Raw genomic sequence first — 23,877 nt, 5'->3', positions numbered from 1 at the left:
TTCTATTGCTAGTTATGCTGAGAGTTTCTATCATAAAAGGGTATTGAGTTTTGTCAAGAAAACAAAGATTTTTTCTGCATCTATTGAGATCAGATGGTACTTCGTTTTACTCTGTTATTGTGGTGAGTTATGATTCATTTTGTTGATGGTTTCCTTTGCTATGCAAAAGACTGTAAGTTTGATTAGGTTTATTTTTGCTTTTGTTGCTTTTCTTTGGGGGTCAAATCCAAAAAATTCATCACCAAGACCTATGTCAAGGAGCTTACTGCCTATGTTTTCTTCTAGGAATTTTCTGGTTTCTGGTCACTGAGGTCTTTTTCTGCCTGTTTCAGAGTTGCACTAAAACCCCGCACCGAAGCCAGTATTGTTTTGAGGATAGAAAATGCAAAGATGACTTCCGGGGTTTGCATGCCCTGTCCTTCCCAGGGTTAACATTACAAGACTGCAGAATTACAAGATGGCCTCAACTTGTACCTAGGGAGACTGTGGAAAGATCCCTAGTCCTATTTTATGAGGCTCATTCAGAATTACAGTCTCAGCTTTAGAGGTTCGGTCCTCCGGGTGAAGACTTGGACTTCAGAGTTAGGACTCTAGCACCTCTTCATGAATAAATTACCCCCTTTAAAGGCCCTCAGAGCTATAATCCAGGAATGGAAGGTCAAGTTCCCTTGGGGATTTGCTTAGGGAGGTCTTGAGTTTGCTACACTGGCAGATTTTAAGCAGGTGCCTGGGGAAACGGAGGGTGGATGCAGCATAAAGTATCAGAGCGGTTAGGTGGAGTACCATAAGTTTGGCGAAGGGTCCATAAAACTGAGATGGGTCCAAGTCACCTGGAGGTAGAGTTCTCATCCACGTGATTTCTAAACGTCTCTACCATTCCTGGTTCAGAGTATCTCCCAGGCAGGGAGGGCGGAGATTATGTGAACAGCACTGGAGCAGCCGACTAACCGGCTAACCCCTCCTTTCTGCTGCCAAGTTTAGGGAGGATGAGGAGAGACTGTCTATCGGTTTCCTCACAGAGGGAGGAGGGGCCCAAGGGCTAGAGGGGACAAACAGAACGGAAGACGGGCAGAACCACTCTCTTATTTCTCCCCAAGCCCCAGCCAGCTCCTTTCCTTCACTGCCTGCGCAGTGCGGGGGCCGGGCAGGGGTCTCGGCCCCGCAGCTTCTACAGGAGCAAGGATGGCGGGGCAGCAGGTGCTGCTTCTAGTCGGATTCCTACTGCCTGGCCTCCTGCTCTCAGAGGCTGCCAAAATCCTAACTCTGTCCCTGGTGGGTAAGTGTTTGGCCAAAGATCCAGAGACAGGCAAAGAGCGCTTGGTGAGAGAGTCGTGTGTTTCTCCAGTCTGGAGCAGGTTTGTTGCCCTGGCAGGCGGATGCAAAGGGGGGAGCCATTTGTGCGGGTAGGAGCGGGGCTGGGGCCAGAAGTTTGAGAATCCAGCCCAGTGCAGGAGGCCCCCGGCTGCCTCCTCCAGGGCGCGGGCCGGACGTTCAGAGGCTCACCCTAAACTTCTGGAGGGTGCACAGCAGTTGCCGGTAAAGACTGGGGCTAACTCGCGGTTTGCAGTTCTCGGGGGCCAACGAAAGGTGCTCCTGGGGGCAGCAGTAATAATTTTCTGAGGCTGCCCAGGAGCCAAGGTGGAGCAGGGAAAATACTACAGTGACAATTAGGAGAGTGGAGTGTTTAACCCAGAAGAATATATCAGGATACAGGGATAATCATAGGATGGAGCTTCCCCAAGACTTTATTTTAACCCATAATGGGTTCTCTTAGACCACTTTTACGTCACTGAGAATCAGGGGATCTTAGAGCTGCAAGGAACCGTAAATCATCAAATTAAGTCCCCACTAGGTTTTCCTGAGCAGGAAATGAAAGGTCAGGGAAGTGAGGGGCCGATGGCAGGAGCATACGGGAGCTCCCTAATGGAAGATACCAAATATTTACTCAGGATTTCCTATCCCCAAGACCATCCTCTCCAAGCTTCCACTGTCGCCCACTTTCCAGTGGGGAGTTTTAAAAATCACTTTATCTCTATTTGAAAGCTTTTTTTTTCTGTCTTAACCAGTAGACCACCAGGGAAGTCCTAAAATCTTTTTTTCCTGCTGTTTGTAGTAATAATGCAAGAGAACTTCCTTACCCCCTAAAAGTACACTCTTCCCCAGCCTCAGGCTCTGAGAGGGAGCTGGTGCGGTTTGTGAGGGGCTGGACACCCAGAAGGCACTGGGGTCCCCAAGACCCTCCGTGAGTGGATGAATGTGTAGTTGCCTTTCATCCTGCCCTTTCTCCCGGGTCTTGGGATTAAAATGTGGGCCAGAGGTGTGGGGAATTTGTACTTTATCATTTCCTGTTACGTCCGACTGTACAATTCTGTGTATAAAAAAATTAAGAAATAGCTGCACACTCTTTCTCCTGCACCACCTGGAGCAGCTTTGTTACCCTGGCTGGCGGATGAAGAGGGAGGAGCCATTTGTGCGGGTAGGTGCGGGGCAGGGTAGGTACTCCATCCCTCTAACTCCAGACTCCAAACCCTTGCCATTTGCCATTAATTTCTCTCCTGATTTAGCTTTCTCTGCTGCTGAGACCCTTAGATTCAAGCAAAGTCCCTGTGTTGGCGCGGGTTCTAAGAGGAGACCTTAGTGAGATGGAGCTTTCCCCTCTCCCAAGGATTGAGCCTATGTTTCCTTAGGATCCCAGGATTGTCCTTGGATAGATGATGTCTCAGCCACTCGTGCATTTAGGATCCTGCAGGCCCATCCCACGGACCCCACAGTTTTCCTGCAAGTCTATCCCCACGTCTTAATTGATGTGAAACATTCAGGCCCCAACTGAGAAACTTCCTGCCAAATATATTTGAACCACAAGCATTTTGGCTCCAACTGATAGCTCCACGTCCTGCTGCTGCAGTGGTTGCTCCTTGGACTCTTATTCAAGCACCCATATTTCTGGTTCCTACTCTTGCATACTTTCCAAAGAGAAGGATCCCAGAAATAGCTTTTTTTTTTTTTTTTTGCGGTATGCGGGCCTCTCACTGTTGTGGCCTCTCCCGTTGCGGAGCACAGGCTCCAGACGTGCAGGCCTAGCGGCCATGGCTCACGGGCTTAGTTGCTCCGCGGCATGTGGGATCTTCCTGGACCAGGGCACGAACCCGTGTCTCCTGCATCGGCAGGCGAATTCTCAACCACTGCGCCACCAGGGAAGCCCCCAGAAATAGCTTTGATTGCTTGTCCATTAGGACTCCTTCACACTCACATGCACGGCACCATGCCAAAATTTCCACCAGTGCAGTTATTTCTTTAGGATATGGTGTCTCTGTAAGTCCCCAGCTAAAATGCCGTATGTACCTTAGGATCAGGAACTCCTTAGGGCCTAAGCACCGAGAAACTTATCACACTGACATGGAGACCAGGGCCACAAGAGGAAATCTTTGATGGAGGTTTGCCACTTGTCAAGGAGCTGGACCAGCAGGCTCTGGGTGAGTGGGCTAGGGCTTACTCAGAATGAGACGCTCATTTCCTCTACTCCCTGGCAACTTTCTGCTTCCCTACCCCTCCTCTCCTGAATTTGTCAGCCCATCAATCTTAGAATCTCTACTCTCATCGTTACAAAAATGAAGTTGTGCACTGTTCCTAGGTGGAAGCCATTTTCTACTGATGAATCGGGTCTCTCAGGTTCTTCAAGATCATGGTCGTAATGTCACCATGCTTCTCCAGAGAGGAAATTTATTGCCACCAGGTATCTTCCCCACTAATTCTTGATTGGATGTATTCCAGGCAAGGAACAGCAATGCCTTTTGCATAGAGGGTCTTTTCAAATAGTTTCTTCAAATGTAACTGGACTGAAAGAATGAAAAGGGTGAGTGTGTGTTTGTGTCTACGTAAGGTGTAGGAAAACTTCTTGGCTCTTTCCACCAGGACTCCATGCTCTGTAGTTCTATGTTCTCCTCCTGTACCTGACTTTCACTCCGTCTCAAGCAACCCTCCACACATTATCACAGACCATTTTGGTAATGCTACTTTATAACTTGGCTTGAAAACCTGTTGAACAGATGTGTTATCCATGTATAAGATTTCTAATAGGTAAGGATCACTTTTTTCTATGGCATAAATGACTTCTCCTCTTATGGTATCTGAAATTTAAGGAAGTTTTCTCAGGCGGTCCCTTATTTATGCAACAAAGATCAGACTCTACCATTGAGATGATCTTGTTTTCTTGAAAATTAGTGACTGCCCGTGATTTTGTGCATACTGATGTAGGAAGTGCCTAAATCCAAAGAGTTTAGGTAGAGTGAGCTCCTAAATCTTAGCAACTCCTCTCTATTGACAGAAAAGGAAGCAGCAGCCCTAAGAACTTGAACAATTTACTCAGGGTCACACGGCAGGTTAATAATTGTGTTGGGTGGATTTAGGACTTTAAACCCTGGATTGCTCATTCTGAAGTATTGCCCAGGCTTTGATTTAAGGGAAAAAAATGCAGTATTAAGGGGACTCTTTGAAGAACAAAATTGTGAGAAATTATAAAACTTTGAAGGTGACTTCAGGCTTTGTAATTGTTCAGATTGTTTTAAAATAATTCTTTTTCTGTCAAAATTTCTTTTACGTTTTTTATTGTAATAAAATATACGTTACATGAAATTGACCACTGTAACCATTTTTGTATAGAGTTTAGTGACTTTTAAGTACATTCACATGGTTGTGCAACTATCTCTGCCATCCACCTCCAGAACTTTTCTATCATTACAAACTAGAACTCTGTACCCATTAAAAATAACTGCTCATTACCCATTGCCCCAGCCCCTGGTAAACACTATTCTACATTACTTCTCTAGTAATTTGACTGTTCTAGATACCTTATATAGGTGGAATCATACAATATTTGTCTTTTGTATCTTGCACATTTCACTTAGCATAATGTCTTTTAGGCTCATTCATGTTGGAGTGTGTATCAGAATTTTCTTCCTTTTTAAGGCTGAATAACATTTTATTGAATGTGTATACCATATTTTATTTGTCTATTCATTTGTTGATGGACATTTCTGTTGTTTCCACCTTTTGGAGATGTTAGTAATGCTGCCATGAACATTGGTGTACAAATATCTGTTTGAGTCCCTACTTAAAACCGTTCTAATCACCTTCTAGATTAAGTTCTATATGCTTCACTGAGCATCTTTTATATGCGTATCCTTTTGCACTTTCCTTGATAGCAGATCTGATGAAATAGCTGTAGTGTATTAAGATTTAATTTTTAAAACTGTAAGTTAATCTAATGAAAAATTGAAGTTAAATTAATTTAAATTAAAATTTTAGATTAGAAAACACGTTTGGCATGAACTTTGAGAAACTACTGAACTTACCTTCTACCCCTTTAACAAATATATGTACCTCAAAATCTATAAACAATTCAGGGAGTTTTTAGATCCATTCAGTCTTATTCTTAGGTTCCAGGTTTAAGTGTCTAGGGTTTCTTTCAGTATTCCCTAATCATGGGCATTCCTGAGGCTTTGAAACAGCATATTCATTCTTTACTTCATTAGAAGAGCTAGGCTAGGGGTCTGCAAATCAGGAAAATCCATGATTAGGTTATTATTTCTGACCTGATGCTCATTTCAGTATATGGAATATTTGAACCATTTATTAGCTATTAATTGGAACACACCCATCTTGCTTATTTATTAACAACTTTCGTGAAGAAATAACATCAGTGGCACTGAAGAAGCAAAGATCTCTAATAATCATACTTGTGGATTCATAAGCTCCAATCATTATGTGGAATCCCAATTGGGTTATTGATAGAGGCTAAAAGAATATTGAGGACATGATAGAGAAAGCCTAGACTGCCTTGAACGCACTGTTAGTGGAAATGCAGACATGAAAACTCCGCAAATGAGGACTGCCTCCAAGGGCAATGGCTGCCCTTGCCCTGTTCAGATGCAGGGCTGTGTCTGAGCCGCTTCGTTCCCCCGAAGTGCACACTCTCCTCGGCAATAGCAGCTTTCACTCTGGTGGGGACTGCACTGGAACAGGAGCCTAGTGCGGGCCTGGGTGTGCACTGGGCTGGTCCCAGGAAACCGGCCAGATGGCCAAGAGTTTCAATCTGCTTCCTCTGCTTTTTTCCTGGGCGTAAGCAAGCGTGTGTACACACGCTTCGTAAGTGAAGTCTTGGTTTCTTACAGCCCTCTGGTAAGTCCCACTGGTTTTCAGACCAGCTAAGGGGATTCATCTTCCCCGTGTGGGACCCCAGGGCATGATAACTTTTATGGAGAACAAAGAAGAGCTCTGAGGATGAAGCAGTAAGCCCAGAGGTTAGAGCTTCAGTCTCACAGGGCTGAGTTTCAAATCACAGAGGATCGTTTCCAGTCCTGAAGAAGAAATTTTGATATCCAAATGGGCCAACAATATTAGTTGACCTATTTGGATGTCAGAATTTCTTATGACCAGTGACTGATGTTTTCCTTCCACTTTGTTCCATTTAGATTAATAAAATCAGTAACCAGTGTCTTATACCTGCCCCGCTATTGTTTCTTGGAAGCAGAAAACTTGTTTCCTGATATCATAGGTCCACAGATGGAGAGAAATTTTGCCTCTGGATTGATCATACCCAGACTCTCACCCATACTTATTAAATTATTTGGATGTTATAATTGGGGACATTGGAGCTAATGATATTTAGATGAGAGTTTGAGCTATGAGTTGGTAGTGTAACGGTTTGAAACCTTTTGGGATGTTGAGATGGGGTGAATGCATTTTGCCTGTGGGATGTACATGAGTGTTTGAGGTGCAGAGAGCAGAACATAATAATAGGCAGATAATGCCCCCCCACAAAGATATCCATGTTCTAATTCTTGGAACCAGTGAATGTTCGACCTTACAAGGCAAAGGGACTTTGCAGATGTGATTAATATAAGGATCTTGAGATGGGGAGATTATCCTGGATTATCCAGGGGGAGTCAGTGTAATTACAAGAGTTCTTCTAAATGAAAGAAGATAACAGGAGAGTAACAGAAGGAAGGTGATGGTGGAAGGAAAAGTCAGAGTGATGTGAATGCCACTTGGAAGGAGGCTATGAGCCAAGGAATGCAGGCAGACACTAAAAGCTGGAAGGGGCAAGAAAACGATTGTCCCCTTGAGCCTCCAGAAGGAATGCAGGCCTGCCCACATCTTGCTCTTACTCACATAAGACCCATTTTGGACTTCTGATATCCAGAACTGTAAGATAATAAGCTTGGTTTTTTTTTGCCACTAAGTTTACAGTAAATCTTTGCAGCAACAATAGGAAACCCATGCAGCCATCATAGGTGGTCAGGTCACTCCAGGAGGCATGAGGGCAGGTTGCTAAAGGCAATTTTGAGAGGCACCAATTACAGTACCTATTGTATTGTGATTTGGACAGATTCTAGATGTTTTGTTATTTGGGACCGTATCCAAAGTGGGCTGATTTTCAAGCAATGAGCATACATGCACTTAAGTAAAACATATAAATGAGAAATATGTTGTCTCCAGAATGCAAAAAGAACTAAAAGATGTTGGACCTGTTGAAATATTATGGTGTCAATAGTTGTTTCTTGACAATGTCAGTGATAAAAAAACCTTAGACTGACCAAATCTTTCCCAGGAATTTCACTTAGGTACTGAATCTTGAGCTTTGTGTAGGGATAATGGCACATCCCTTCATGTGAACTACTTTGAGAATGTTTCTGTCTTGAATGAATGTGTGAAATGAATCTCCTTGGAGGAGGATGTCCTTTTTTTTTTTTTTTTTTTTTTTAAAGAAGATGTTGGGGGTAGGAGTTTATTAATTAATTTATTTTTGCTGCGTTGGGTCTTCGTTTCTGTGCGAGGGCTTTCTCTAGTTGTGGCAAGCGGGGGCCACTCTTCATCGTGGTGTGCGGGCCTCTCACTATCGCGGCCTCTCTTGTTGCGGAGCACAGGCTCCGGACACGCAGGCTCAGTAGTTGTGGCTCACGGGCCTAGCTGCTCCGCGGCATGTGAGATCCTCCCAGACCATGGCTCGAACCCGTGTCCCCTGTATTAGCAGTCAGATTCTCTACCACTGCACCACCAGGGAAGCTCAAGAGGATGTCCTTAATGTAATTAATACCTATGCTCCTGGGGAAAGTTGGATGTGGTTAATATTTTGCCAACAAAGATTGTGGCCAATGGTAGAGCTGTTGAAATGTCCCATTGGCAACCAGTTAGAGGTACACTGTGCCTCTTCCAAGGTGAAGGCAAACTGCAGTTGAGAGCCTGGTAAATTAGGTACTGAACAGAACATATTACCAAATCTATGAGTGCCAAGTATTTTCTAGTAGATCCTTGGATAGAGTCAGTCATTTCACTGAGGTTGGATATGGGAGCTGTAATGTGTGGGACCATGCAATAATCTGTTCCCAGTCCCTATGCACAATTTGGTTGGATGTCATGACTGATGTAGGCACAAATGCATTAAGAAGAGTATGGAAGGTTTATTACTCAAATAATAAGGACTTTTTGAAAGAACAGGACAGGTTCCCAAGCCCCTGAAAAATGGCTGTTGAGAGTAGGGAGGGATGACTAGCTTGAATTTTTATTGTGGGCAGGGGGTTGGGATGTGGTGAGGGTTCCGCCTCATGGGCCTGACTTGCATGGTTTGAAACTCCCACTTAGGGCCACGGGAGGGAGCATGCAGACTTTTTTTTACCAGTTTGCCCAGGTAATGCACAGAAGAGGGAATGGGAGATAGGACTTGAAGCCTACTAGCAGTCAAACATCAGCATCAAACATCAAACTCATGGGTAATCGAGAAGAAGCCAAGTTGGTACGTAGAGGTGCAGAAGACTACTATTTTAATTAAGCCATTCAGTACTTTCTACTGAGTCACAAACTATTTGGATAATGAAGTTGAATTTTTTAAATATTAAATAATGAAGTTGAATTTTTCTAAAACAGAGAGAGCAGAGGCTCTGGAATCAACCTTGACAAATTATCTTAAACTAATTAACTTTATTTTCTCAGCAATAAAATGTGACAAATAGCTATACATTCAATTAAAGCTTTAGGGCTTCCCTGGTGGCGCAGTGGTTGAGAGTCCACCTGCCGATGCAGGGGACGCGGGTTCGTGCCCTGGTCCAGGAGGATCCCACATGCCGTGGAGCGGCTGGGCCCATGAGCCATGGCCGCTGAGCCTGAGCATCTGGAGCCTGTGCTCCACAACGGGAGAAGCCACAACAGTGAGAGGCCCGCGTACGGCAAAAAAAAAAAAAAAAAAGAATCAATTAAAGCTTTAAATGGAAGTTTCCATAATTTAAACTAAAAAGCATTCCTGAATCATTGTAAGGTTCTCAAGAAATGCTTTCAGTATACAAGATTGAATAAGAAAGCAACCAAATGGAACAAAAATAATTCAAAAGACTCAATCAAATGTTGGTATCATCATTCTAATGTTAATCCATGTTGTGTGACACATTTAACATTTAACCCATTGGTGTTTCTTAGGTTTTAAAGAGGAGGAGAAATCATACAAAGTTATTAACTGGTTTCTACCTGAAGATAATAACAAAGAATTTAAGAAGTCTTTTCATTTCTTTATGGAAGAAACTTTGGAGGGCAGGTAATTTTTTAAACTATTTGAACTAGAGTCACAATTTTGGTAATATAAGTGAATGGGTGGATGCTTGGACTGAGGATGTGATAAAGGGATGGTTGGATGGATGGAGAGGGGGAGAGAGACGGATGAATGATGATGATAGTTGGGTAAACAGGTATTTCACACCAAATCCTCCATTCCAGCTATTGGAGGCTTTCCCTTGCTCTGTCCTTTCTCTCTTCTACCATAAGCATGAAGGTATTCCTATAGCAACTGGGAGGTAGTTTCTTCTGGGACTTCCTTGCAACACTTCACTTACAATCTTTGTCTATAATCTCCCCAACACAGAAGCATAGGTACCTCAACCTCTCACTGTTGGTAGGGAAATCAAAGACACCTTTCCATTTATTTTTTTCCTTTCTTGTCACATGTATTTATTAATGGAGAAGACTATTAAACAATGTTTTTGTAGAAGTTGAGCTTCTGGCCATATAAAGTCCTTTTAAAATGCAATCAACCTTGTGCAAAATAAGACATGAAGCTGACTCCTTTTGCTTCATCTGGAATGGAAAGGAACATAACTCCTTACTCATAGAAGTGAAAAGACAGAAATCCATGCCTATCTGGATTAATTACAGAGGACTAGTCCCCTCTTTTCTTCCTGAAAATCTATTTACTAATAAAGGTACTGCTTAAATCTGAATATTTCCATAAAAACCTCCTTTCCTCACTCAAACTGGAAGACCATAGTCCCTCTGGGATAGGTCTGACCTAACCGACTCATCTGATACTTAGTCTGTATTGTCTTGCTACGTTAGTTATACATTTTAAGTCTATGCTTTGTCTATTCTCCCCTAATTTCATATTTTTGAGGACAGATATAGGTAACCATGCATTCTTGATATTTTTCTGTTTGTTAGCTTAATTTTAACTATGATTAACAAATTATATTCTAGGAATTTTTACAACATTACTGAAGTTATCCAAAAGTTTTAGTAACCACTCCTTTGTTACATGAAATCTTTAAAACACAGTAGGGGATGAATTGAGTCAATCACTTTCATTGCGTGACTTGAAGTTAACCCTAAAGATCAGGCAGAGATATGTATATTGCTAATGACTTCTCAGCCTCTGTACAATCTCTACCTGGGGCACAATAGTGCAATGGTGGACAATTATGACTATGCCAGGGTACCGATTCTCTTGGTCCTCCATGCAGCCAGGAGGCCTCTGATGTCCTGAGCCCTTGCACTTATTATCTCTAGTATCTTAGAGTGCAGATTGATATCCTATTTCCCTATATGTTGTACAAACAGGAAACAGGGTCATAATCTATATAGGCAGTGATGGGAAAGCGTTGCCAGAAGATAGGTTCCTGGAATAATCCCATAGGCAATGTCTTAATTACATGTCAGAAAGCTTTGCCATTATCTTCTCTGTATACCTTAGCCTGCATTGAAGTGGAAAGGCTAATCATATGTTTCAGAACCAGGTTTTTTTTTTTTCCTTTGTTTAACCTCTGGGCATAGAAAGGTAGAATTCCCATTTCTAGCTGAGATTTTGTTCTAATATGATCAAATAATCCCTTGGGTGAGGAAATCTGTCATATGTGAATACACAATAATTTTTTAAAAATAACCTATATTGTCAATATTTATGGGATTGTGTCATGTCAACAAGTGACTTCCACTGTTTTGCTAAGTAAACAAGAAAACCACTCATAAAAGTTCAGTATGTAAGTGAAGTTTAAGGAAAGTGTCACAGAATTTATCAAGTAGAAAGAGATCTATGAGGTCTGCTATGGTCAAGGAAGCCTCCCAGAGCAGAAACCCCAATGATGGCAATTCATTTTCATTTAACATAATTCATCTGCGCCCATGGATTTCAGGAATTGAGAGTTCAAAGATATATTTTCTAAGAACTGGCATAGAGAATGTTGGGGATTTGGAGCAGTGAGGGAAGGGAGAGAGGAGGAAGGGAACACTCTAAAGAGCAGAACATCTGCCCAAAGTGACTAAGGTACATATTTATGGACAGTGGTAGAATAGGATGGCTGCTGTTGGGTGTGGTCTTACCTACCTGGAATATTTTCTTTGTATCCCAATATTCTTTTTTTTTAATTGACGTATAGTTGATTTACAGTGTTTCAGGTATTCAGCAAAGTGATTCAGTTCAGTTATACATATATATATGTGTATATATATATATATACATATATATATATATATTCTTTTTCAGATTCTTTTCCATTATAGGTTATTACAAGATATTGAATATAGTTTCCTGTGCTATACAGTAGATCTCTGTTATCTATTTTATATATAGTAACATGTATCTGTTAATCCCAAATTTCCAATTTATCCCTTTCCCTGCTTTCCCCTTTGGTAACCAAAAGTTTGTTTTCTATGTCTGTGAGTCTATCTCTGTTTTGTAAATAAGTTCATCTGTATCATTTTTTAAGATTCCACATATAAGTGATATCATATGATATTTGTCTTTGTCTGACTTACTTCGCTTAGTATGATCATCTCAAGGTCCATCCATGTTGCTGCAAATGACATTATTTCATTCTTTTTTATGGTGGAGTAATAGTCCATTGTATATGTATAACGCATCTTCTTTGTCCATTCATCTGTCAGTGGACCAAGATTCTTTTATGTATTGTGATATGAACACTTCCAATGAATATTAATCATTTATTTATTTTTCTTACAGAAGCACATTTGAACACATTTTAGCTATTTTGGAGCAACTAGGGCTTCAGTGCAGTCATTTGCTAAGGAGAAATGATACTATGAATTCTTTAAAGAATGAGAACTTTGACCTGGTGATAGTGGAAATTTTTGACTACTGTCCTTTCTTGGTTGCTGAGAAGCTTGGGAAGCCATTTGTGTCCATTCTCCCTTCCTCATTTGGCAGTGTGGACTTTGGACCACCAAGCCCCCTGTCTTATGTGCCAGTATTCTATTCCTTGTTAACTGACCACATGGACTAATGGGGCTGAGTAAAGAATTTCCTGATGTTCTTTGATTTCTCTGTGAAGCAGTGGCAGATCCACTCTATGTATGCCAACACCATCAAGGAGCATTTCCCGGAAGGCTCTAGGCCAGTTTTGTCTCATCTCTTAAAGAAAGCAGAGCTGTGGTTTGTTAACTCCTGACTTTGCCTTTGAGTTTGCTCTGCCCCTGCTTCCTAACACGGTGTATGTTGGAGGCTTAATGGCCAAACCTGTTAAGCCAGTACCACAAGTAAGTAAAACCTGAGGATATGGATTTCATGCAGAGAAGTCAGTGCAGAGCTGGTGGCTGTCTCTGCCACTGGGATCCTGGGAGTGCATAACATAAGGCAAATGAGGCACCAGGGCATCCTTTTAAAGGAAGGATGCCCTGTCATGCAAGTACAGACTTAGGACTTATACAACCCTGAGATTGACCTCCTTAAATACTATACCAGGGTCTTCTCTTGCCTCATCTTAGTCCTGGCCCTGGTTGGATAAGCCTTTTAGTAAGTTGAAGTTTACATTTTCATTTTGTATGATCACATGTATAGTAAGTACGTAATAAGCATCTGTCACATGCCAGAATTGTTAAGGGGATGCGTTACAATGAAACACGCAACACTGTGAGACAGGGTGTGACCAACGGGGCGAGATGTGGGACTGACAGTGAGAACACAGGTTTTATCTCCAGCATCCCCAGACCATAGAGCCCTGGTCCCTAACTTCGCCTAGGCTTCCCTATTTGACTGATGTGGGGTGAAGCCTGGGCACTGTGAGTTGTAAAAGCTGTGCAATCAGTTTGAAGGCATAGACTCAGAACCACTGCTGCGGAAGTTTTCAAAATGGAGTGGAGCTAAGATGAATTGGTTGCCTCTTATCTATCAGCACAGGCTTGCAATTTTATCTTCTATGATCTCTTGCCACATAGAGGGAAGTATGATGACCTTCATTTTTATAAATGAGGGGACAGGGCTCAGGTTTATTTCAGAGCCAGAGAGCCCTGATTTGGCCTGGGCCTTCCAGGCATCAAAGTGTCTACCCTTCCTCTACCGACCTTGCATTGAGTGAGCAGGAAGAGTTGGAGAATGATCCTCGGGCTACATGGGCTCTGAGTTGGTGGAAGGATTCTTTAGGAATGGAGCTGGATGGAGAGAACATGGAGCCCAAATTGTGAAGATGTAGTGAGATGTCTCTGGTTTCCCTAGGTGACTCCAGCTGGACTAGAGAGTGGAAGATGCAGTTGCACAAAGATAGCCAGGCCAGGTTGCAGGAAGCTTCACCTGACAGGAGGGTGAGTCAACCCTGGCCACAGGCCTGGGAGAGGGAATTGTTAAGCAAGAGCCTAATGGGAATAAGGATTGTAATGGCTGTGAGATAACAGGGACTTTTTCAAAAGATTTTCTCCTCGGCATTTTCCAATTTTTATGTAATGGTTTTATGTTGCTTTTTAATTATAACAGAATGACAAAGCTGTTGTCAAAGTGGTCCTCTGAGATGGTAAATCAGACAGTGTTGTGCTAGTTGGAATCAACCCAATAGGGCAAAGGTCTAGGTGCTGGGGGTGGGGGAGCCATGGCAGTCCAAAGAGAGTCAGGATTCGAAGAAATATTTGGAAGAACTGACAAAACGTGTTAAAACCAAGATTACAACATTAGGTCAGAAGCATTCTTCAGAACTGCCTGGGGGACTTGAAAAGATAAGCTGCTTAGGGATTGGGCATTGCAGATTTTAAAAAAATCTTTCCATGTGAATATAATGTGAATCAAGTGGGTGAATCATTGAGGTAGGAGATGAACTGCAAAGATCAGTGACTAAGAACAACATGGGATGTCAGAGGAAAGCGTGCTACATGGCGTATCGGGTGTGGGTGGCCAGTCACCTCCCCATTCTGCTTCCACTTCTCCTTATGCCAGAGACCTTCTCCCAGCTTCTCCGGTTTAGGCTCCAGATGTCCCACTTTCCTCTGCTGGACCCTGACTTCCTACGGTGTTCTTCCTTACACTACCACTTCTGGTCTGGCTTTGGAAAACACCCAAGTGGCCATGTCTCCATGGACCTAAAATGAATAGGGTGTCAATGATCACCTGGACGGTAGGGTGAATGTTTCAAAAATGAAAGATGTTCCCAGCAGCACAGGGGGCATGACCACAACTGAGAGTGCTGAGCTGTCTCAGGACAGAGAGCTCTAGGAATGAAGGAGAGTGTGTTTAATAAATGGCTGACTTCATTTCATGGCTGTCTAGGCTTTCATGAACATTGTTCTCCTCTTTCTTTTCTCACCTCTCTCCAAGAATATGAGAATTTCATCACCAAGTTTGGAGACTCTGGTTTTGTCCTTGTGGTTCTGGGCTCCGTGGTGAGCATAATTCAGTCCCAGGAGATTCTCAAGGAGATGAATGCTGCCTTTGCTTGTCTCCCTCTAGGGGTGATATGGAAGTGTAAGCCTTCTCATTGGCCCACAGACATCAAATTGGTAGCAAATGTGAAAATTGTGGACTGGCTTCCTCAGAATGACCTCCTGTGTAAGGACCGCCCAGGACTGCTTCTTTCTTCTCATTTACATGTCTTTAGGATCATTAGGCCTCTGATCTCTAGTTGGATAATTTCATCAGCACAAGATAATTCTTTAGAGGGCAGGAATGGAGCAGCCAGCTGGAGCTCTTGGAAAATCAGGCTATACTTCCAATGAGATCAGGTGCCAAAACAGCTATTTGCCCTTCATTCTTTTCTATCCCAGGCCTGATGTCTGCAGCCATCAAAGTCACAGTGACCTACTGCTTTTGGTCTTGAACAAGGTCACCACAAAATAATCCTAAACAATCTGTGAGCTCTGAGAACACATACCAGAGGGCATATTGCCACTGTATTCAGTGGCTTTATGTGCACATGTTCACTCGTGTTCCCTTACACACTCACATACACACACACATATCTTCCTTAGCTACTAAGGTGTGAGCAACTCATACATTCACAACACTGATGCCAATGTACCTGAGTGCCAAGCTGAGCAAACTCCTGGCCAGTTATTTGGCGCACTGAGTCTCTGATACCAGAGAATTTCTCACCCACAACAGGTTATGTCTGTGCCTAGTGCTGCTTCTTAGAGACCCCTCACTGCCATAGCCACTGACTGGATCAGAGGCTCATAACCAAGATTATGACAAAATAATCTGTAGAATTTTAAAAACATTCCTGTTTCCACGTCTGCAAATGTATCTCTTTAAGTCTTGGACATGGGATATGATTCTCATTTCAAAGAAGAAACAAGGAGGTTCTCATGCACATCCCAGTTGGCCAGCACAGGCTGAGATGAACTCTTCATTATCAACAATCACCTTAGTTAGCTCTAAATAAGCAAAGGCTAGCAAATACTGACATGCAGAGTCCAGTCTTTGCTTTCAAGTGGCTTCTCATATATTTCTTCTCATATATTTAAAGAGAACAACACATACAGTGTAAGTTTTATGAGTGCTACATGAGTTGTGATGTCAATGAATGTGTCTGGAATTCAGAGAAGAGGGATATTATTTGGTGGGTGAGAAAAGTTTGCTCAAGGAAAGGAAGAGACAGAGAGAGTCAGATATAGACATAGGGAAACACAAAGAGAAAACAGATGAGAGAAGCAAAGAGACATGAGGGGATAGAGAGAAGGAATGGAATGATGGAATGGATAGATGGAATGATGGATGGATGGATGGATGGAGATATCTGCCTTGCTTAGCACTATTCTCTACAGAATTCCCTAGGTTCTGGCTGAGTCTTCCCTGGGTTCTGGCTGAGTCAAGGAGTCTCTAAACAAAGGCAAGGCTTGGAATCCTTGGGTGTGTAGCAAGCAAAGTCATCTTCACAATGGCTCCAACACACTTTAAGTCCCATTGGTATTTTCTCCTGCCTTTTCTGCTTTCCTTGTTCTGAAACTTTTCATCCTGAAATGTTCTGCTGTCTTTGTTATTTGCAACAGGGCACCCTCACATCCACCTTTTTGTCACCCATGGTGGAACAAATAGTGTCATGGAGGCCATCCAACATGGCGTGTCCATGGTGGAGATTCCCCTCTTTGGAGACCAGCCTAAAACCTGCTCTGAGTAGAAGCCAAAAATTTTGGTGTCTCCGTCCAGTTAAAGCAGATCAAAGCTGAGACACTGGCTCTGAACATGAAGCAAGTCATAGAGGACAAGAGGTGTGCAGCTCTCTGGGCTTGTGGTTACTTACACTGAATGAAGATGTAAACCACAAAGGGCACCATGTGGGTCTTTTTTGCAATAAAACTGAAATTTCCAGGACGTGAAATAATATGTGTGTGATGCTAACAGCTGACTTATTTCCTATGAGAGGAAGACTAGAGCAGTTTAGGTTAGATGCTGAGAATGATTTTATACCTTCTAGCTGTGAGGAACCCGAACTGCTGACACAAGGTGTCTTTGAGAGGTCTTCTACTTTGGAGGTGCTTATAGTAGAATTCCAACTGAGGCAAGAGGTTGCCTTTCTGTTCCCAATATCCCATACTGCTCCCCACCTCAGCCGTTTTGCCTGTGCTGCTCCCTAGAAAACACATTCCCTTCTCTTCACAGGGTTGGCTCCTTCATGACATTGAGGCCTCATCCAATGCCACCTGCTCAGAGAGACCATCTTTCTCTGATAGTCCCAAGGCCTTCTCTCCTATCCACTCCAATTATAGCACATTATATTTTTCTTAGCATGTCACAGGATCTATAATTGCCCATTTCTTTATGTTTTAATGTATTGGCTGTCCCCCACACTAGAAAGTAGAGAGTAAGCTCACCCAGGACAACAGCATGTGTCTCGTGTTTTCTGCTATGTTCCCAGAGTTCAGCACAGGGCTTGCCACAAAGTAAGTTTGAATGGATTCCTGTTAAGTGAGTAAATACGAAGGGGCTCATTAATCTCTAAAGAAATTTTCCAACCAGCACAGTAATCTCATGTGAAGAGGAACAATATTTTTTCTTTCTTATAATGAAGAAGGACTAAAAAACTTAGAGCTTCAAGGGCACAAACCCGAATCATATCTCAAGACTTAGCATTACTGCACACGTTATGGCACATAGGAGACCTGGAAGTAGTTCTTGTTAGGTGACTGAATAATAACCACATTGCATGTGAATCCTAGCCCCAGAAAAGTTGTTAAGCTCTGGGGGTCAGTTAACCTAGGAACTTTATGCATATTTGGTATCTCATGTGTTTAAAATATTCATTTTCTGATGAATGGCTTCATAACTTTCACTGGATTTTCAAAGACCTAAACCCCAAATATGCATGAACCACTGGCCCTGTGAAGGAGTCATCTGGGCTGGGATAGTCCACAGACATGGGACATCAGGGCTGGCTACATAATTCATGTGCCCTTATGTGAAATGTGGAGACCCTTGTCATAAAGTTTAAGGATTTCAAGAAGGTGACAGCAGAGAATTAAATCAAGCACAGGCCCATTTAAGGGTGGGGCCCTGTGCAAATATGCAGGCTCATAGCCCATGAAGCCAGTGCTGGTCAACATGATGCTTTGAAGGAGCAGGAAAATGCAGATGTCTTCCTGGGCTGCAGTCCCCGGAGTCACATTTGTTATCTAGCCCAGACACCAGCACAAAGTAGGTGCTCAATAAATATAATGGTTTCCTGTAGTATATCTTAAGCCTCCTTGGGGTAGAGATTAGTCCTTACAGACTTAGTCACCTTTTTTATAGTTTAGCACTTCCAGCACCAAGCATGGATCTTTGCATGCAAATATCAGTTTGAACTTTTTAAAGGGACCCAAGTAGACCATAGCAAGGCCAGGCCAACAACTTTTCCTTGAAAGGGAATCTTTTGTGCATAATTTGGAAAGTGTGTGTGTGTGTGTGTGTGTGTGTGTGTGTGTGTGTGTGTGTGTGTATGTGTGTGTGTGAGATGCAAGGTCTCTAAGACTTCTGAGACCACTTGAATAACACCTCCCTCTGTCTCTGCCAATAGGCAGAAATCTGCCATAGTGGACACCAGCATCATGAAGCACTCCCACCCCCTGACCCCCAGCCAGCGGCTGGTGGGCTGGATCGACCACATCTTGCAGACAGGGGGTGCGGCTCACCTCAAGCCCCACACCTTCCAGCAGCCCTGGCATTAACAGTACTTGCTGGACCTCTTCTCATTCCTGCTGGCGGTCACCCTGGGCACCAGGTGGCTGTGTGGGCAGCTGCTGGGCTTGGTGGCCAGGTGCTGTGTGGGATCAGGAAGCTAAAGAAGGCCTGAGGCCAAGTGGAGCCTTGGAAGGTGGTGTGTTTGGGCAGAGTCAGCATTTCTTGGCATCTCCCACCAGTTTTGTCAACCCTCATTCTCCACATCCTATCCACTTGCTATTTTGCTACAAATTCCTGTTCACTGGCTTCTTCCCATTGTTGACTTAAAAAATATATATGCACAACATGAGAGTTGCAAGTTAAGTTTTATTTGGGGCAAAATGAGGACTGTATCTTGGGAGACAGCGTTTCACATAACTCTGAGAAACTGCTCCGAGGCGGCGAGGGGGAGGGGAGGGGAGGGGCCAAGATATTTAGGAGTTTTGCAACAAAGAGCAGGTAATTGGGAACATCAAAAGATTGTTGTTAAATAAAGAAAACCGGATATCTCAAGTTAAGTAATTTAGCACTTTTCTATGTATGGGAAGACGCAAGTCTGGGCTCACCGAAATCATTCCTTTGATAATGCACCTCAGCTTTCTGGGGCCTGTAGTTTTACATCCTGAGTTTCCTCGGGGCTCACTGCAGGGAGTGGCTGCAGTCTGAGCTAGATGGCAGGTGTTTTCAGCCCTGAGTTTCCTCAGGGCTCACCAGCTCACCTTGGAGGGCTGCAATCATTGGTGACTGTGACCTCCTTTGTTTATTGATATGGCAGGAAATATTCCATTTATAAATACTCCATTCCATTTCTAAATAGTCCATTTATCGCCATGATTAGAATACTTTACTGAGCCCTTGTGGCCTTCTTTATTTTCGGTCAGCAAAGGCTGTTCTGTGATTCCGTCCATGGATACTTTGGACCAGTGACCCTCAGATCTGAAGCTTTGAAGCCACCTTCCTTATCACGCCCTTCTTCACGGCACTGAGCCTGAACCATTCCAGCCTCCTGTGCCAGCGTCTTCTCAGCCTCCTTCCCTCACTCCACTCCATCCCTTATCATGGAATAGCCCCTAAGGCAGGCGCTTTGCTGATTCTTTTGTTTTCTATTTGCTTCTCCTGCAAACTCTTGTCAAAGCTCAGGAAGCCTGTCCTGGGCATGCGCGTTCAGTGCCAGACACACCCTTGCCTGTGTCCATGGTCTCTGCCTTGGTTTCTGCTGAGCACTCCTTTGCAGATCGGGTGTGGAGACTGCTGGTTGGTCATGGGCTGAAATGTCCCTGGTCTCCACTTTTCATAGCTGTGAGCTGTCTTCTCAATATTCCTATTTAAAAAAATGAAGTCATGAGAAAGAAGATAATTTCTTCTTTAGACTAAGAAGAGCCTCTCCATAGCTGAGCCTTTCTGTACTTGATATACTGTTGGGAATTGCATTCACTTGATAGTAACAGAAACCAGAAAAAAAGTGACTGGAACAGCTTAGGGTTTTCTTTTCTTTCTTCTTTTTCTCATGTAAAAGAAATGTGTATTGGAATTCCCTGGTAGTCCAGTGGTTAGGACTCTGCGATTTCACTGCTGAAGTCACGGGTTCAATCCCTGGTCAGGGAACTAAGATCCCACAAGCCATGCAGCATGGCCAAAAAAAAAAAAAAAAAAAAGCGTAGGTAAGCAGGCCGTCCAGGGCTGATGTGGCAGCTTCATGATGTAATCAATAGTCCGGATTTCTTGTGTGGTTGATCTGCCTTCCTTAGTGGGTGGCTTCATCCTCAAGGTCACCCTGATTTTCCAGGTGGTCATTTTAGATCCAGTCAGCACATTGGAATTTCAGGCAAGAAAAGGGAAACTTAAGGAAAGGGCATAAAGCAGGTTCATACCAGCTGAGTTAGCTTCTTTAAAGAGGTTTCCCGGACACCGCAGCTAACCAAAGACTTCCAGTGAAATCTCATAGACAGACCTGAGTCACGTGACCATTCCTAGCTGCATAATGTCTAGGAAGTGTCCTCCAGCCCTGACTTCCCTGCTGGGTACATTACTACTCCAAGTAACTGGGGTGTGGGGGTTGGCGAAGAGGTGTTAGAAAGAAAAAAAAAGGACAGTGGATAATAGGAGGAAAGTAGAGCCTTGGTCACATGTGGAAGGCAGCAGGGAGGGGCTGGATTGAATGTTACGTTTCACCTGTCACCTGGTGACTCAGTGACCTCAGGGACAGTCTTATACCCACTGTAACTGCCTGTGGGTGGAAAGCAGACCTTTCTGAGTAGTGAACATTCAAAATAAGAACAGGGGCTTCCCTGGTGGCGCAGTGGTTGAGAATCCGCCTGCCGATGCAGGAGACACGGGTTCGTGCCCTGGTCCGGGAAGATCCCACATGCCGCGGAGCAACTAAACCCGTGAGCCATGGCCGCTAGGCCTGCGTGTCCGGAGCCTGTGCTCCGCAACGGGAGAGGCCACAACAGTGAGAGGCCCGCATACCGAAAAAAAAAAAAAAAAAAAATCAAAATAAGAACAGAAATCTTTTACCAATGTGACATGTGTTATGCTTTCCAAGTTCTTTCATCTCCTTTCTACCATTTAACGGGATACATGTGTCTAATCCATCCAACCAGAAAGAAGCAGGTACCACCGGGGCAACCACAGAGAGAGAGGAGAGCCATTGTGCAAATTAAGACAACAGCAATGAAACTTGTCCCCATGATGGATGCCTCCCCCTGCCAGAGCACAGGGCTTGGAGAGTGGATGGGCTGATTTTAGCCCCACTGGCCCCTCCTGTGAGCACCTCCTTGCCATGAATAATCTGCCCTCCCACAGGGTGGTCCTGGCTGGTGTATCCCTCCCACCCAGGGTGATTCCATGCACATGCATGCAGAAGGCACTTGGATCCGCTAAGGAATTCTCTTGGGAAATTTTGTGGGTTTTCTTTCTTTTTTTTTTTTGCCCCTAAGATCCAGGAAGGCTCCTTTCTCCGTTCTGGGCTTTAAATTAGTTAATCGTTTACCTTTTTTTTTTTTTTTTGCGGTACGCGGGCCTCTCACTGTTGTGGCCTCTCCCATTGCGGACCACAGGCTGCAGACGCGCAGGCTCAGCGGCCATGGCTCACGGGCCGAGCCGCTCCGTGGCCTGTGGGATCTTTCCCAGACCGGGGCACGAACCTGTGTCCCCTGCATCGGCAGGCGGACTCTCAACCACTGCACCACCAGGGAAGCCCAATCGTTTACTTTTTATTTTTTATAAGTTCTTAAATGAAATGTTCCAAATTTAGAGACACACATCTGTCAGAATGGATTTTAAACAAATTTCATCTCAAAGTAACAGTAAGTAATAATCACATAACACTTGCACTGGTGATTCAGTCCCTCAGGTTTTATTTTTTTCCTGATTTAAAAATCCAAGATGGTACAGATGAACCGGTTTGCAGGACAGAAACAGAGAACAAACATATGGACACCAAGGGGGGAAAGTGGCGGGTGGTGGTGGTGGTGTGATGAATTGGGAGATTGGGATTGACACGTATACACTAATATGTATAAAATGGATTACTAATAAGAACCTGCCGTATAAAAAATAAATAAAATTAAATTAAAACAAAAAAATCCAAGATGAATTTTGAGAGATCTTTTTGTGTTAGAACATGTACAAAGAAAGGAAGGTTCCACAAACAAGGGCTGTGGACACCTCCTGGTGGCGGGACCACCTCCCTTGACTGTAGATGAGACCCTTGAGAGCAATGGCACCTGGTGACAACTCTTCCTTTCTCATTTGTGTTACTGAGAGCTGAGCTGCGTCTGTCCTCTAACTGATTTTACAAATGAGTAAGCCTACAAAACATAGCAGACAAGTGTGCCAGAGCTAAAGACCAAATAATAGTTCATTTCATTTCATTCCTTCCCCTTTTTAAAATTTATCTCATGGAATTTTATTGAGCTAAGGCTTGCCATTCCATCTTCCTTTAGTGACCATTTATGAGCTTCATATCATCTCAGATGAGAGTTACTGTTACTAGAAAGTCAATTGCAAGCAGTAGCAGAAAGCCTCAGTAGAGCAGCTTAAACCAGTAGCCTCAGTAGAGCAGCTTAAGCCAGTAGCCTTCAAACTGGGCTACCTTCACCATAAAGTGTACATGAAGATTTCCCAAGGGCTACATGACACAGAGTTTGGAAGTGGTAAATTTCCACCTTTGTTTACTCTAGTTTCCTACAACTGGTCTGCCTGACAAGGTGTTGTGTTTGGTTGGCAGATCCTCTGTCTTGCCACACTTTTCACAATTTCCTGACTCTTATTTTACAGAAGAAATGGACACATTTCTCCCACCCCCATTCTCCACATGGTACATTGCCCCAGGGTGGAAAAGTAGGGGTACCAAATGAACAATTCAAAAATCTCATGACTGAGCCAGGAAGTCTTTATAATTCAGATGATTTGTAATTCTTTGTTTTTAACAAAATCCAAAGATGGAATTGTGACTTTTCAGCTGACAGACCTTTAAAAGTAACTTTTGATGGTAGACTGCTGTAAGAATAGCATATTCATGTGGCATATTATTCTGAAGGTGTTCAAAGAATGAAGGTACATCATTTTCAAGGTGGTTCATAACAAAACTCTTAGTGGTCCTGCTACTTATTTATGTGAATAGTTTTTCAGTGTTTATGTAACTAAGATACTGATACAAAACTGTCTCACTTCAGAAATAGATGATGTTTATCTACAGATATATAAATTAATTTTAAAAGAATTGAAAAAACAGCCCCTCAGCTCATTGTGAGATATGTTTCCAATAAAATTTTATAGTTTGTGTTGACTTGATTTCTAGTCTCATAGAATTGTGGTTGAAAAAGATGCTTGATATGATTTCAGTCTTCTTAAATTTACTGAGATGGCCTAGCATGTGATCTATCCTGAAGAATGTTCTATGTGCACTTGAAGAGAATATGTATTCTGCTGCTTTGGGATAGAATGTTCTATATACATTTATTAAGCCCATCTGGACTAATGTGTAATTTAAGGCCAGTTTTCCTTGTTGATTTTCTGTCTGGATTATCTGTCCATTGATGTAAATAGGGTGTTAAAATCCCCTACTATTACTGTGTTACTGTCAATTTCTCCTTTTATGTTGGTTAATATTCATTTTATGTATTTAGGTGCTTTTATGTTGGGTCCATATATATTTATAATTGTTGTATCTTCTTGGATTGATCCCCTTATCATTATGTAATGTCCTT

The 23,877-nt window shown here is 43.1% G+C and overlaps 2 protein-coding genes across 2 annotated transcripts in view; both read left to right on the top strand.

The window, feature by feature from the left end:
• Positions 1-1,182: 1,182 nt before the first annotated feature.
• On the top strand, positions 1,183-18,932 carry UGT3A2 (UDP glycosyltransferase family 3 member A2). Its single transcript, XM_067030867.1, is given in 9 exon segments — positions 1,183-1,276; positions 3,632-3,733; positions 9,469-9,583; positions 12,275-12,716; positions 12,718-12,811; positions 14,849-15,079; positions 16,519-16,626; positions 16,629-16,737; positions 18,522-18,932. Coding segments are annotated over 9 exon segments (1,560 nt in total). The 3' UTR covers positions 18,787-18,932.
• CAPSL (calcyphosine like) overlaps positions 9,558-23,877 on the top strand; it is a 48,291-nt gene continuing 33,971 nt past the window's right edge. Inside the window, 1 exon segment of the mRNA XM_067030868.1 lies at positions 9,558-9,583. The gene's annotated coding sequence lies outside the window, so the exon portion shown is untranslated.

This window comes from Kogia breviceps, chromosome 4 (assembly GCF_026419965.1).
Source record: "Kogia breviceps isolate mKogBre1 chromosome 4, mKogBre1 haplotype 1, whole genome shotgun sequence".
NCBI lineage: Eukaryota > Metazoa > Chordata > Mammalia > Artiodactyla > Physeteridae > Kogia > Kogia breviceps.
The sequence above is the reverse complement of the archived record's forward strand: the minus strand, read 5'-3'. Positions and strand labels throughout refer to the sequence as shown.